General features: G+C 44.6%; 1 protein-coding gene across 3 annotated transcripts; it reads right to left on the reverse strand.

The window, feature by feature from the left end:
* Positions 1 to 3601: 3601 nt before the first annotated feature.
* On the reverse strand, positions 3602 to 14257 carry znf296 (zinc finger protein 296). 3 transcript variants are annotated; one of them, XM_039823483.1, is made up of 3 exons: positions 14018 to 14257; positions 11143 to 11496; positions 3602 to 7441 (listed from the first exon to the last, which is right to left on the reverse strand). In XM_039823483.1, exons 1-3 carry the CDS (start codon positions 14067 to 14069, stop codon positions 5634 to 5636), a joined length of 2214 nt encoding a protein of 737 aa, XP_039679417.1. In that variant the 5' UTR covers positions 14070 to 14257; the 3' UTR covers positions 3602 to 5633. The 3 variants fall into 3 exon arrangements, with proteins under 3 accessions (XP_039679417.1, XP_039679439.1, XP_039679428.1); XM_039823505.1 differs by lacking the exon at positions 14018 to 14257 and adding an exon at positions 12787 to 13719; XM_039823494.1 differs by lacking the exon at positions 14018 to 14257 and adding an exon at positions 12360 to 12617.
* Between the last annotated feature and the right edge of the window lie 383 nt (positions 14258 to 14640).

A 14640-nucleotide genomic window follows, 5' to 3' on the forward strand; every position in this document is an offset into this window, starting at 1 on the left:
GGTTATTGTGAAATAAACCTCTTCAAGGTGATTTAAGTCTTCCTGCATCACCCTGTAGAGATTTAATTCGCAACAATGACCCGCTCCCTCTACATTATCCCTTACTTATATTCCATTGTTTCGTCTCATATAATATCTTATAGCATTGCATCGTATGTACCGTATTGTATTATATTGTATTGCATTGAATTGTACTGTATTGTATTGGATCTTATCTAATGTATTGTATTGGATAGTATATCACATTGTATTGGATTATATTATATTGCATTGTGTCATAGCGTGTCATATTATATCATATCATTTCACGTTTTGTAATTTTTGAATTTCGTATTGTGAGTATTTTAGCGAAGCAGGTAGAGGCATTGGTTTATGAGTGGTTGGATTCACTCAACGATCTGAGAAATTATATCACATAACAACAAGGCAGCCTTTCATTTCAGGAGAAGACAACTGCAGCTATAACATATAACGAAAACAAAAAACCACGGTAAACTCCTATCAAAATATTGATATCATTATGACATATTTCCAGGTTCTAGCGACAACATAATGGCATTATTAATGCTGAAAATATCAAATAGATGCAACTCTAACCATTTTCACCTGCCAATTGTTTTTGTTTAGATACATACTTTGAACCTTTCCATATCTTTTATTTTCCGTCATAGTAACTAAAATTGACAAGAAAGTCATGTATCTGGTTTAAATCTACTGAAAGACCACACTATGTTCCATCTGTAAATAAAGCTGATTTCAGACAGTAATATGGCTCTCACAGAGCCGGTTTACATTTGAGGTGAACGTAAAGAAGGGTTGCATTCACTGGGTATATGTATATGTTTTTCTGTGTCTGTCTACCACACCCTGTCTTTGCAATCGGTTAAAATACAACCTTTGGTGGTCACTGGGATGAAAAGGAGCCCACGGCCTTCATTCAGGGAAGAACCCTATTTAGGTTAGTTTTGACATTTATTTTTAACATCATTGTCTGGCAACAATTTTATGCCTGTTTTATGTAACACTCTGTCTCATGCTTTAAAAAAAGAGAAATCATTGAACTTCCTCCCTTTTGTTTTTTTTAAATCAACCTGTCCCATCAGTGTTTCCTCGTACTCAAACCAAACTGAACTGACAGTCCTCCCACAAATCTTGTCCTCAGTGATCAGTGACATTATATAACACCCTATAAGAATGAACCCTCCTTGCCTTTCCATCCTCATTATCTGAAGGTGTTGAATGGCAAAGAGAGGCAATGGATTGACGGATGGCTGCCCGGGTACAAGTCGCCTCTCACCCCGTCCTCCCACACTCTCACTGTTAGAGGTTAGGAGGGTGAGGGAGGAGATGTGAAGTGGGTGTAATTCCAGGGTTCAGGTTTCAGTCTGCGGTCGTTGCGGGAGGAGGGACATGCGAGAGAAGGTGGGGATTGTGGGAACCGTGCGAGGATAAAGAGCAGAGAGGGAGTCCTGTGATTTGTCTGATCACTCCCAAATGCATCTTTTCTCTTTCTTGTTATCCCTGTCTCAGTTTGCTCTGCCGATGATTTAATCCTCAGCTTCTGCCTCCTCCTTAACTATTCTGGGGAGGAAGAGGACAACAGGACAGGGACTGCAAAAGTGATTGGGGCTCCACACAGTTTAACATGAGAAATGTAATTAAAAACTCAGTTAATTGGCTTTTTTCTATGATAAAGCACAATCTTCTCACACATAAGTAAAAGCCTCTCATGGCCACAGGCCTTCCCTATAGGAAAGCAAACATAGAGCTCTTACATTCCCTTTGTTGTGAGCATTTTCAGAGCTAATCATCTTAAATTAAATCTGAATTTGTGATTGTGCCACTGTTTCCAGAAAAATGCACTTCATGTCTATGAAGTCTACCCACGAGGTTGAGCTGTCTAATTAGATGGCTAATTTAACATATTGTGAGGTTTGAAAATGATGCAGGTGAATGCTGCTGGATCTTTTCTTTGATACATGAATGAGACAATGGATGGTTTCTCAGTTACTGGTGGAGTACTCATCTGGATCTCTGGATTGTGGTGTTTCCTAAGGTTCTGCCCATCTTGGACCCATTCTGTTTTTCTTGTATACGCTTCCCCAGATAATAGGTACTTTTTAAGGTCTATCTCTACTACGCAGATGATATTCAATTGTCCACATAAACTGCCTAAACTAAACTATCTTACAACTCTACAGACAAACTCACTGCTTTACATGATCTCATTCTGGAGGTTTGCAAGTTCAATTCGGTTGACTCCCCTAATTTTCTGTGTATGTAATGTACTAGGTGATAGCATTTTGCCACCAGATTGCATCCCTTGAAATGTGGAAAAATAAAATCTCACTCCTGGAAAATAACATCAATGGACAGTATGTAATTGATAAGTTAACTGAATAAAAATATAAACGAGTACTTCTTTTCTAACATTCTGGGCTATATGGACACAGAGGTGCATTCAGTGTTTTTTTTTCAAATTCAACAGCCTGATAAGTTGAGAAACAGTATCACTTATCAGTTGTGCAGCCCTCAAGAAGCTAAAAGCACAACATTTAAAAATGCCTTACAATGTTACAATGACCAACTGTAATGCGTATTCTCCTCCCATCAATGTTAAAATCCCCTCTTACAGTGTTGGTTGTGTTTCTGTCCTGCAGCGACCTCTCCCAACTTCCAGACCAACAAAAGCTTTCTCTGTGGAGCTGAGACAGCTATTAGATCTCAAAGTCCACGTTACTATTGCCCAAGGGCAGTCACTGGTCAGAAAAACACACATAGCGGCAGCCTCACTCAACCGTTGGCAGACATTATAAACTCCTTATGTTGTGATAGGCTGGTTTCGGGTGCTGACACTGTCCTGGTTTGACAGTGGCTCAGAGAGGTGTGGACTGCAGGAAGACAAAGGGCACTGTGGGACGTGGAAAAGATATCCACTTGCTGTAGGGGCTACTGTGCTGTGTTCTACTGTGTATCACCTTACCTTACATAATAACCCTCCCCCCCTTTTTTTTTTTTTTTTTTTGTGTTTGTTTTTTTTTTTTTTTTTTTTTTTTTTTTGTGGTTGTGCATCTGGTGCAATAACCCCCCCTCCACCATCCAACCCCACTCCTCTTCATCTACCCAGCCCCCACCCTATTGAAAGCTCATTAAAAGACCTGCTGTTAATGAGCTAGAGGGATCATAGAACTTCATTTTCATTAGAAAATGTGGGTGGGGGGGTTAGGGCCAGAGATGCTGGTGCAGAGGTTTTTAATGCCCTTAACATAGAGTCAGCAATTATCCCAACCCCTTGACACTTACCCACCCTGCTCTGCCTCCTAACATGCCCACAAACAATAACCAAACTGCCCCTCCTCAATTTTGTATCCTGAGAAACCCTTGTCGCTTGTGTCCCATCACAGCTCGATGCACCCATATCACAACCTGCAGAGCACACACCCCCACACCACACACACACCACCCCCACACACACACACACACACACACACACACACACACACACACACACACACACACACACACACACACACACACACACACACACACACACACACACACACACACACACACAAGAAGAAAATAACTCCACAATACAAAATATTTCACCTCAATTCTTTATTGAGGCTTCTCATGAGAAGGTGAATTACAATATGGTGTCAAGTTTACAAAGACAGCGGAGCTTCACAATAGCCAGTGTTCAGCTGAAAGGAGACGATAATAGGAAGAGTGGTGGCAGTTAATATTAATAACAATAATACATATAGCAACAGCAAGAATGTCAATTTATGTACACAATATTATCCCTGAACAGTTACACTGCACTCATTCCCAATCATTCATTACACAACACACACAATAATTTGTTTTCCCTGACATGAATGCAAGTAGAAATCAGATATGGTCACACAAAGTCATCACAGTAGTCATGAAAACATTGGCAGCACTCTACTTTGAGAGCATGTTTCCTCTCGCTTAAAAAGTTGGAGTCTGCGATTCTAATTCGATACACTGTCAAATTCAGGGACTATCTCCTCACGGCCCGCTAGCTGACCGCTGTGTGTGTGTGTGTGTGTGTGTGTGTGTGTGTGTGTGTGTGTGTGTGTGTGTGTGTGTGTGTGTGTGTGTGTGTGTGTGTGTGTGTGTGTGTGTGTGTGTGTGTAAAAACAAAATCCCGTGTTCATACACAGCCCTGGCTCTGCCCTGTGTGTTGAGCTCAAATATTAACAAATCTTTTATTGCGTTTCTTAAATCCTCGTCGGCGACACACCTGCCAGGAGCACGACACAGTGATTATAACCTGCCAAGTCATGCTCTGGAAACAAGATCACAGACAGGGTTCAAGTAAAAGTGTCACCTGAGAATCTCTCTCGCCCCCCCCCCCCCAAATTTGTACACACAAACAAACAAACACACACACACACACACACACACATTCACGCAAACTCAGCCAAGTGCTTCTCACAAAACTCCACCAATCAACTAGCTACTCCCGCATCTGTCAACCCTGTAGTTCAGCCTTTACACAATTACCGACATGCAGAATCCATAAATTAGGAATAATTCAAACACAGGCAACAGGGAAAAGAACAGTTTCAAATGGCTGCAAAACATGCTGGAGCTTCAAGCAGTCCGGCACTTTACAAATGTAAACAATGAAAGAGAGAAATTACCAGCACAACAATAATAATAATAATAATAATAATAATAATAATAATAATAATAAGTACAAAAAGAAAAATAAAACACCCGTTTCACATGTAGGTAAAATTGCTGTTTTTTTATGCATAGAAACGAATCAAGGAAAAAAAAAAATAATATATATATATATCAGTAGATGAGATTTTAAAGTCTTCCTATTCACATTTATAAAATTAGAAAACAGAAAATCATACATATATACTGTCACAAAGTCAGGAGCACAACCTTGCCAGGCCCCATGAGCCCTGTAAACATTACGCTAAGTGTTGTGACAACCAAGCGCCTTTAAAAAGAGGAGTCTGAGAAACTGCAGGCAGACAGTGTTTGGATTCATTTCACCCTCGAGTCAAACATCTTTAGTCTTTAAAAAGGTCTTCTCAAAAGAAAACCAGCAACAGCTTGGAAACACAATGTGACCCCTCTCTGTCTGCCGACACTGGAAATATATTTGCTAGGCTTTTTGATATTCAATATAATCCCTGTATCATCTGACAGTTAATATCTGTCTCCACCTGTCCAGTGGGTCGCCAGAGACATAAATCACTCGTCTTTTGCATCCTGCACTGCAACATGGTGATCAGTTTCCTGTGTCTGTGTGGACTGTGGCGGTTCACTTCCTGTTCAAGAGCTCTGGTAATCTCCCTGCTGAATGTCATGGCCTTGTTTTTTTGCTCTGTGGTTTAAAAGAACTGTAGGCACTTAGTTTCAACCAGCAGCTTCGCATACAATCATGAACAACGTGGCTGCTGTGTGCCTCGGCGCTGGCTAAGAGGACGGGACTGCTGCAGCTTCTTTCTTTCTTTTTTTTTTAAACTAGATTTCAGTTTAACTTGATGTCTGTTCAATGATGGGGCAAAATATTTTTATTTGAATGGGCAACTTAAATCCTATACAGTGCTATTTTAATGTCAATTAGTGGATGAGAGCAGCTCTCATGGAGCAGAAGCTAAAGCTAAGCTCACCTCCGCGTTGCTCTCGGCTGGGAGATCAGCCACTACGGCTGGACTCCCTGTGCTCTCCACGTACTCCGCTTGGCTCTGCCCCTCCTCCACCTCCATGCTTTTCGCCACATCACCCTGAATTTTGCTCTCCATTTCTATCTGATCCAAACTGGCATCCTCCTCCTCCATTTTCACCACCACTGCTGCTGCTGCTTCTCCACCAGCTTTTATGGCAGCCAAAGTGTCTGCAGCGCTGGCCTGTGCGTACGCTCCCACGCTGGCGTGGCTCAGGCCGTGAACTTTCTTCAGGTGTTTCTCCAGAGTGGCGTAAACGGTGAAGGGTACCGAGCACAGCTGACACAAAAAGGAAGCCTTGGCTCCCTGCGCGCCGTGGGTCTTCATGTGGCGCGTTAACTTTGAGCTCTGAGCGCAGGCGTAGTTGCAGAGGCCACAGCGGTATGGCCGTTCACCTGTGTGGCTGCGGCGGTGCACAGTAAGGTTGCTGCTGTTCCTGAACTGTTTACCACAGTATTCACACGCTTCGTCTTTCTTCTTCTTTCCAGCCGAGCCGACAGTAGTATTGTTGTTGTTGTTGTTTCCTCCGCCGCTGACACCTCCTCCTAGACTCCTCCACTCGTTCTCCCTCTGCCACTCCTGCACAACCTCGCTGACGTTGGCTGAGCTCCACGCCGTCTCCCTCTCCATGACCTCTCCTCCTTCGTTCGCCCACTCTCCGACTCCTCGCACTCTGTCCCCCATCTCTGGCCGTTTGGGCGTGCAGTTGCCACTAGCGATACCGCTCTCGCCGCTGCCTCCTGTCTCTCCGCTCTCCAGGGAGCCTTCAGAGGGGCTGGCGCAGGGTGAGGTGTGCCGAGGTTCCCCCTGCGCCTCTGCCTCCTCCTCCCCTCCCTCTCCCCCTTCTCTCTGGCACCGATACGGCCTCAGCAGCTCCGTGTCTGCCGGTCTAACCTGCGAGGTCAGCAGCATCAGGCCTGAAGCTATGGACGGGTGTTTGGGCAGGGTCAGGTCTAACTCTGAGGGACCCTGGGCTCTCAATTCTGCCCCGACCATTCCCTTTCCCATGAGGATTCCACCTGGCTGCATTTGAAACCTCCCTCTCATCCCCTGCCTCCCTACATCCTCCTCCATCACGACCATCTCCACCGACTCATATCCACTTCCTCCACCTCCAGCCTCCCTGTGATGGCTCCTTATGTGCCGTGCCAGCTGGCCGCTCTGGGCAAAGGCCTGTCCGCACACTCCGCAGTGATAGGGCCTGTCGCAGGAGTGAGTCCGGCGGTGGGCGGACAGGGCACGCAGGGACAGGAAGTTCTGGTCACACAGCTCGCAGTGGAAGTCAGCCTGGAGGGCGCTGGTCTGAGGAAAGGGAGAAGCTGCTGGTGGCGAGGAGGACGGAGACAGCACCAGGCCTCCGGGGGAGCTGCCGGTGGGGTCGTTATTCCCCTCTGCGAGCTCCCTGAGCCGCACTGAAAAGTTCAGAGCCTGCCTGTTACTGAAAGAGGAGGCGGTGTGTGTCTGGCGGGAGCGACTGAGGCGCAGGGAGGGCTGAAAGGCAGAAGCAAGAGCTTGGCTCAGGTGGCGAGGGTCTAGAGTGGCTGCAGCAGCCTTGTGCTCTTTAAGGCCTCCTCTTCTTCCTCCTCTCATGTCTGTGTCATCCTCCTCGTCCTCTTGGTAGATGCTGAAGGAGTGCGCGCGCTGAGCGTGCTGTAAGAGCAGCCATGCAGATGGAAACACGCCTTCACACTGCTGGCAGGTGAAGTAGGAAGGCTCCTCAGACACTGGAAAACAAAATGACAGCATTGAGTTAGCAATTTTGAGTAATGGTTGTTAGTAAAGAATAGAAGGATATAGGAAATATGTCTTGCTCTTTTGACAGGTCATGATTTCCACAAGGAGTGAACCATGAGGTAAATACATAAAGATTAAACCTGCAATAAGTGATTTTTTGGTCACTTTGGGGGGGGGGGCAGGAGAAACAATCTGTGAACGCAACATCTAACAGATTGTTAAAAGTTTATTGGGTGAATTTAGCAAACATTTGCCTTTTTTTTTTTTTTTTTTTTAAAACACATCCAGTAGATACGAAGCAACATTAACATTTATTTGGAGTTGCGTTTGTGTCCACCTGACGAATTTAAGTCCAATATTGTACTCTCTTTTAACTCTGTTTTTGGTGTCTACCAAAGTCAGGGAAATATCATAGTCTTTAGCTGTTACATATTCACCATTCTTACTGTGTCTGTCTGCTGTTTGGTGTTGAGCAGGTAGTGTCTAGTTTTTTTAGAGCTTTTTTTGCTGAAAACAGCTGCCTGCTGGGTGCGAAAATAATTCAATGAGAGTAAAGTTGTTGGTCAAAAATCAAAACAATGACTTAAAAAGACGTTATAAAGTTATAAAAATTGAACAGAAACACGAGTATCAGCATGAGAAAAGTCAACTATACCAGAGGCACATTTATATGGACTCAAATGAATGAAAGATGAAGAGGAGGGTCTGGTGTGGAGAAATAAAATAAGGAGAAAATGTGTGGAAAAGTATGACCCAAAGCAGAATAGAGAAATGGGTGAAAGCTGAAAGGCCAACAGAGATGCAGTCGTGTCGCAAAATACATCTGGAGATATTTTTATATGTGGATAGCTTTGTCTCCTAACCGAGAGCCACTCTCCAATTAAGCTGCAAATTGCTAATTAGCAGAACGTAGAAAATGAACGCTTTATGCAAATGAGGCACTGACTCAGCCTGCTTGACAAATGAGGCCTTTCTGCATAAATCAAAATTGGAGAGAAGATCCCCAAATTTAGAGGGAAAACAGTTCTTTTTTTTTTTTTGGAGAGGTTCAAAGCGGACTCTGGTATAAGCCTCTTTCATGTTTCCTCAAGTCAAATCCTTCTATATTTTACTGGAGGGGGGAGGAGAGTAAAGATGAAAAAGAGAGCAACTGTTTCTTTCTCTCTTTCTTTTTCTCCCCCCCCCCCCTTCTCCCACCCTCCCTCTGTCTGGAGACGAGAGGATCTGTGGTGCTCATGTCCTTTAACCTAGCCTGAGGAGAAACCCGAGAGAAGTTGAGATACTTCTTTAAAATGTAGGGTGAAGAGTGGGAGCAGAAGAAGAGAGCGAGGGATAGGTAGGTCAGGGCTCAGGAGATAAAAAGAAAATGAGATAAAAAGATTATAATGTACTACGGGGGGGCCAGGAGACACCACAAAAATATGTCACCCCTTTGGATCGTACTTGAGACTCCCCATCCACCAACACTGACAGCCCCAAAAAAAAAAAAAAAATCCCAATCCAAATCTTTTCCCTGAGGGGGGAGGGGGCTTTGTTCCAGGGTCCTGGAGTGAAACACAATACCCAGCCGGTTTCTCTTTCCTTCCCTCTCTCCCCTCGCTTTTTTTTTGTAAGGATTCCCATTTGGCCTGGGGTAGCACTTGAATATTAAGCAGAAGCAATAACTACTAATTAAAAATGCAGATTGGCTAGGAGCGCTAACGAGCAGCAGGCAGAATCTCTTTTCCCTTGGGAGGCAGAGGGAGGAGAAAAGAGAGGAGGAGGAGGAGGGAGAAGGGAGGGGGCAAGAAATTGAAAGAGGGCAAAGCGAAAGTGTGTTGAAGATGGGGGGGGGGGAAGAAATAAGGAGTTGGGGGGATGTTGGAGATGAGGAAAACAAACAAGGAGAATAAATAAAAAGGAATGAGACAGATGCACGCGGCTCTTCAGTAATCCATCCCACTCCCTTTTCTCCTCCGTCCTCGCCGCTTCTCTTTTGAATACAGAAAATAGATGGTGGACCTTTCTGTTGTGGGATAACTGCTCTCTCTATTTCAGTCATTTCCAAAGCTTCAGATGCTCAGTTTCCCTGCCACGTCACAACAAGCCTTCCTATTACTTATAACACTGCAGGATGTCCAATTCAAACTGTCCCATCGCTACTTCAACATGCAAGAACTCAAACTGTTCTCGTCATAAACTAGCAAATCTGAGGAACTAAAAACACTAAAAGCTGGGTGAAATCGCAATTACCAACTCCAAGCAAATGCAACCTATATTTGCTAATAAAACTTTAATCCAAACTTATCCACTTTTTCATTATTTACAAGCTGTCATGCTCTTCCCTCCCCCCCCCGCCCTTGCCTCGCACACAAGTTAATTTTTGTTGTATAATCCTGCGGGTGCAAAATTACCAAACTTATGTGCTCTCCGACAATAAGTGAGAGATGAAAAACACACTGAAATAGAAAAAAAAAAAAAAAAAAAAAGGTTGTGGACAGACGGAAATGGTGCGTGCACCAGTCCCCTGAGCGTTACACAAAGGAAGGAACTGCTAACGTGTGTGTACATGACAGAGGTTTCAAAATGTGCAAAGGGGCACTCATACCGAGTAGGAGTGTGCAGCAAGATGCTCTGTCCATCTGCAATCATTTACAACACCCTGCATACTCCCCTTTTTCACTTTAGATATACGGCATGAGCTTCAAATATATGACCTTTGCAGGAAAAAACAAACAAACAAAAAAAAAAAAATAAACACAATAACTCTCCTCCATCTCAAACACATTGTTAGCTACGGGACGTGAAATTTTCAAAAAAGGATTTTAATGAGAATTCATGAAGTGCTGATAGACTTCCACCGTGACATATCATATTTGGCACAACCATCACGGTGCCCGCGCTCTTCTTCTGTAAAAGAAAAGCGCAGCAGATAGGCGTGAAGAAAAAGACCTTTAGGAAAAAAATAAAAATAAAATAAAAAAATCACTGCTGATGTCTGATACACGGAACAAGAAGAGAGGGATGGTTATGAGAACAAGGGGGAAGAAGAAGGAGAACAAGATGCACAAGATGAAGAAAAAAGGAGGAGGAAGGAGGAGATTCCCAGGAGCTCAGGTGGCTCAGCCCGGTGCAGAACAGTGGGAGAAGGCACATGATGCAACGTCCTCCCTTACAGTGTCACGCAAAGCGAGGAAAGCTGAACGAACAGCCTCACGTCCACTCCTCTGACCATTTCATACCGTGGTTCACCACTACAACCAATCACGGCCCTTTCCACAAGAAACAGGGTGGCCTTAAGACCCCGAATCGTGCCCCTGTGCCGGTGTTTGGAGGACGTGGTTTCAGTCTCTGCTGTCCAGGGCGTAGTGGAGGACAGAGAGGGAGAAACATGTTTACCTGGCCATTCCACCTCAGAGACTGACAGTCAGGGAGATGGGATGGAGCTCAGGTGCTAAGTGCAGAGCCCTCGGGGGACCCTCGGTGCCCTCTGAACGCTCCTGACGTCTATTCTTTCCACACAATTAGCCTGTGCATCACTAACTCATGCAGGTCTGCTAATGGCAACGGCTAGCTAATGAGCTGGACTCCGGAGGAGGAGTGGGGGGTGGGGGGCATTTGTTAAATGTAGAGGAGGGCGGTTGAAAAACAAAACTAAACAAAAAAACATAGAGTCACTAATTAGCAACCTGCCTCTTCTTCAAGCACTCACCTGCTTTGCTGTGCTCCGCCTTCAACTTGACGCCATGCTCCTCCCCACAGGCTCTGCCCCCTCTCCTCAGCTCGATGAAGCCCGGCCCCAGCTCGGCGTTGGCGACGCGCAGCTGCGATCGGTTGGCAGGTGAGGGGGGAGTGGCGCTGCCGTTTGGGGCTTGGTTTCGGGAGCTGCAGTCGCCCTGTTTGTGCTGGATGAACGCTAGGATGTGGGCGAGGGGGAAGGCCTGGCTGCACTGGCCGCAGGTCAGGAGGTCACCACCCTCGCCAGGAGCTTGGACCTGGGGGGGAGGAGGAGGAGGAGGAGGCCCGACGTCTGATGAAGTGGTGCCATCCGCCATGTCAGTGGCATCTGAGAAACATGACAGGCAGGAGAGGGAAGAGGGAAAGTTCAATTACTAACAGAGATTACATTCTTTTAACAAACTGATGTGCAGAGCACACAGACAGATACACCAGTACAGTTCAGGGATTTCAACTCCTTAGTATTGAAAAGAGAAATAAAGAAGAATGTTTTTAATAAAGCCACAACGAATATTCAATTAGTCAAATCGACAGAATACTAAATGTCTAAGTAATTTTTCAAGCAAATATTTGCAGGTTTCCACGTCCTAAATGTAAAAATGATCTGGTTGTTGTGTCTCCTGTGACAGTGAAGGGAGTATCTTTGGGTTTCGTATTGTTGGTCAAATTAATCTAGATTAATTGAGACAATCCCATTTCATCCAGTATTTTTCACCCTTGTGTTTCTTTAGTTTATGGGTGTAAATCATCTTTTCCATTGAGCGAATAGTCAACAGGATCCATAAAAAGATCCATAGTAGAGAGGTTTCTTGAAAGCATTTGAACTTGCAGCCATAGAGATCATCAGGAGTTATATATATATCACTTGTACACAAACCTTTAGTTGTGTTCATTAATTGAGAGGAAGTCACAATCTCCAAAATACAAAACAGAAATAAATACTAAACCTGAGTATCCTTGACGTTAAACTTCCCACTTTCTCTCCAAAAAAGGCTGAATATATGTATACTAATACCAACATGTGCTTAATGTGGATTTCTGCTCAAAGAGTTTTTGACTGTGCTCTTACAAATTAACAACGCAAAGTGTCAAAAGTGCCGTTAGACCTCAGGGGATTAACAAAATAGGCGTGGTGATTCAAAGTACTAGTTTCAGTTGTAAACTCTAAAGCAATGAGGCCAAACTGCTCACCCAAAACTGACCACTTCCTTTAACAAACCCAAAACAGGTCGGCTCCGTGACTGAGGCTGTTGCACAGGGGGAGCCCACATGTCCATCTCAGCAGGAACATCAACCTCAGATCAATGTGACGATCTTCATGTGGAGACAGCTGAACTTTTTGATTTAAAAATGCAACATTATGACCAAAGCTTTTACCTTTAACTCGCAATTACAACTTGCCCTACCAGCCACAGGCAGCGGGTGTTTCTCAACAGGAAGTGGATTGCAATAAAAGAAGAAAAAAAAAGACTGAAGGTGTTGGAGATAAGAGCACCCACTGTACGTGTGTGTGTGTGTGTGTGTGTGTGTGTGTGTGTGTGTGTGTGTGTGTGTGTGTGTGTGTGTGTGTGTGTGTGTGTGTGTGTGTGTGTGTGTGTGTGTGCGCGCTCACACAAACCTGCACAGGACAGCTAATCTGATTCAACGTCAACAACATGACAAATCGTATGTGGTTTACAGGGAGCACCTTGAAATGCATGCAGACAGGTGCAAGCACTGACGAGTGTTGTTAAAGCAGTGGACACAGCTTCTACCCAAAGCTCTTCAGAGTCACAGTCAACTTTGGCTATTTCCTAAGAAAGGCTTCCAGCTAAGGCCAGGTAGGAGGAAGAGGAGGGGTCAGTATTGCTCAACGCGGTCATGGGCACACCTTGATGCCTCAACTGGATCCAACTTCCCCCTGCTAGGCCGGCTAACATACAGGACAGGTACAGACAGTACAGTCTGAAGTCGGATCTCGCCAGTTGTTACTCAAAAATGTCACCTTTCCTGTTTCAGGGCTGCGCTTGTTTGTGCAGACTTGCAAGGTGCGGTCACACACACACACACACACACACACACACACACACGGCCTGTGGTCACACAGACACGCACCACTGGTCTCCAGTGGAGAACTGTAAAAAAACAAATGGGGTTTAAGTTGCTCTCTTATTTCCCTTCAAACATCAGATGTTTCTTTATGAGCTGCACTGTTGTCTTAATGTTTGAACAGTCTGAATGGGATCAAATGGAGGGTCTGAATGGGATCTATTCTACATTTGTATTGAGAGAAAAAAAAATGTTATTGGCCAAATATAAAAAAAATAAAATAAACTCGTCATTGTAATTATATGAAGCAGATGGAGTTTCTTTTAAAAACAACAGGGGAGGTAAACTGTCCCAGACAAGCCAGAGACCGACTGATAAACTTGATCATCGTCCAACCTGGACATATATTAATCATCGTGTTCAGACCTGTAGCCTCTGAAAACAAAATGCCAATAAACCGGTCCTTCCTCTATAATCAGGACCGCAGCAACAGCACACAACAGGACAGACGTGACAAGGAAAATATGAGTCCTTAGATTAATACTGACCTAAAAATGGATTAGAAATACATCCATATTGACAACAGAGGCCAATGACTAAAAAGATACTTTAAACCCTGCTTGGAGGATTTTTACATGCTTTTTCACTGAAATACCATCCGTCATTTAAAAACCGGTGCCAGCGCGTATCCAAACCATACGCGCAAACTGACAATAAAACAAAACTGTGACCTGAATTTATTTAAATTTCACCTAAAAACATCACATCCGCCTCCAAACTGTTTCAACGAGCCCACACATCGCTGCTCCCCTCATGCTTACCTTGAATTGCACTCAGGTGCTGCGGTCTGCTTCCAAGTTTGCGCCTGGACATCGCGTCGAGCGTTTGGCACCTTTTCTGGGTCCCAAACAACTAACCCTCCAATGCCAAAATCCGTCTTCTCCGAGAAGTTAACCAAAACCCGAGCGGCGGGGGACAGACTGATGAGACTGGCTGGCCTCTGCCTGGACTCGCACTGAAGGCAGCGTTCAAGTTCACGCTTCTTCCCCCGCAGCGAGCGGAGGTTAAAAGGGGGCATGGGCAACTGTAGGCACCGCCCGCCCCGCTCCTACGACCCTGACCCCGCCCTCCTCGGGTAACATAGCCTAGTTCATAAACCTGCTATTATATGACTTTAAAGCTTTTTCTCTAATCACCTGTTTTTTTTGTGTGTGTGTGTGTTTTTTTTTTAAAACACGCTTAGGTGTCGGTTTCAATCAAGGTTTTCATATCCGATAGTAAAAATCCACATTTAGTTCCTCCTCAGAGGCTCAGAGGAACTTGGTTGGTTTCCCACAGGTGTCTCCAAACTAAAAACTAAAACCAGCGGAGCACTCATTTCTCCTTTTCTTGTTGACCAGTGTTGATCTGGGACTGTTATACAACCATTAAACGCAGAAAAAAC

Source organism: Perca fluviatilis, chromosome 2, assembly GCF_010015445.1.
Source record: "Perca fluviatilis chromosome 2, GENO_Pfluv_1.0, whole genome shotgun sequence".
In the NCBI taxonomy this organism is placed as follows: Eukaryota; Metazoa; Chordata; class Actinopteri; order Perciformes; family Percidae; genus Perca; species Perca fluviatilis.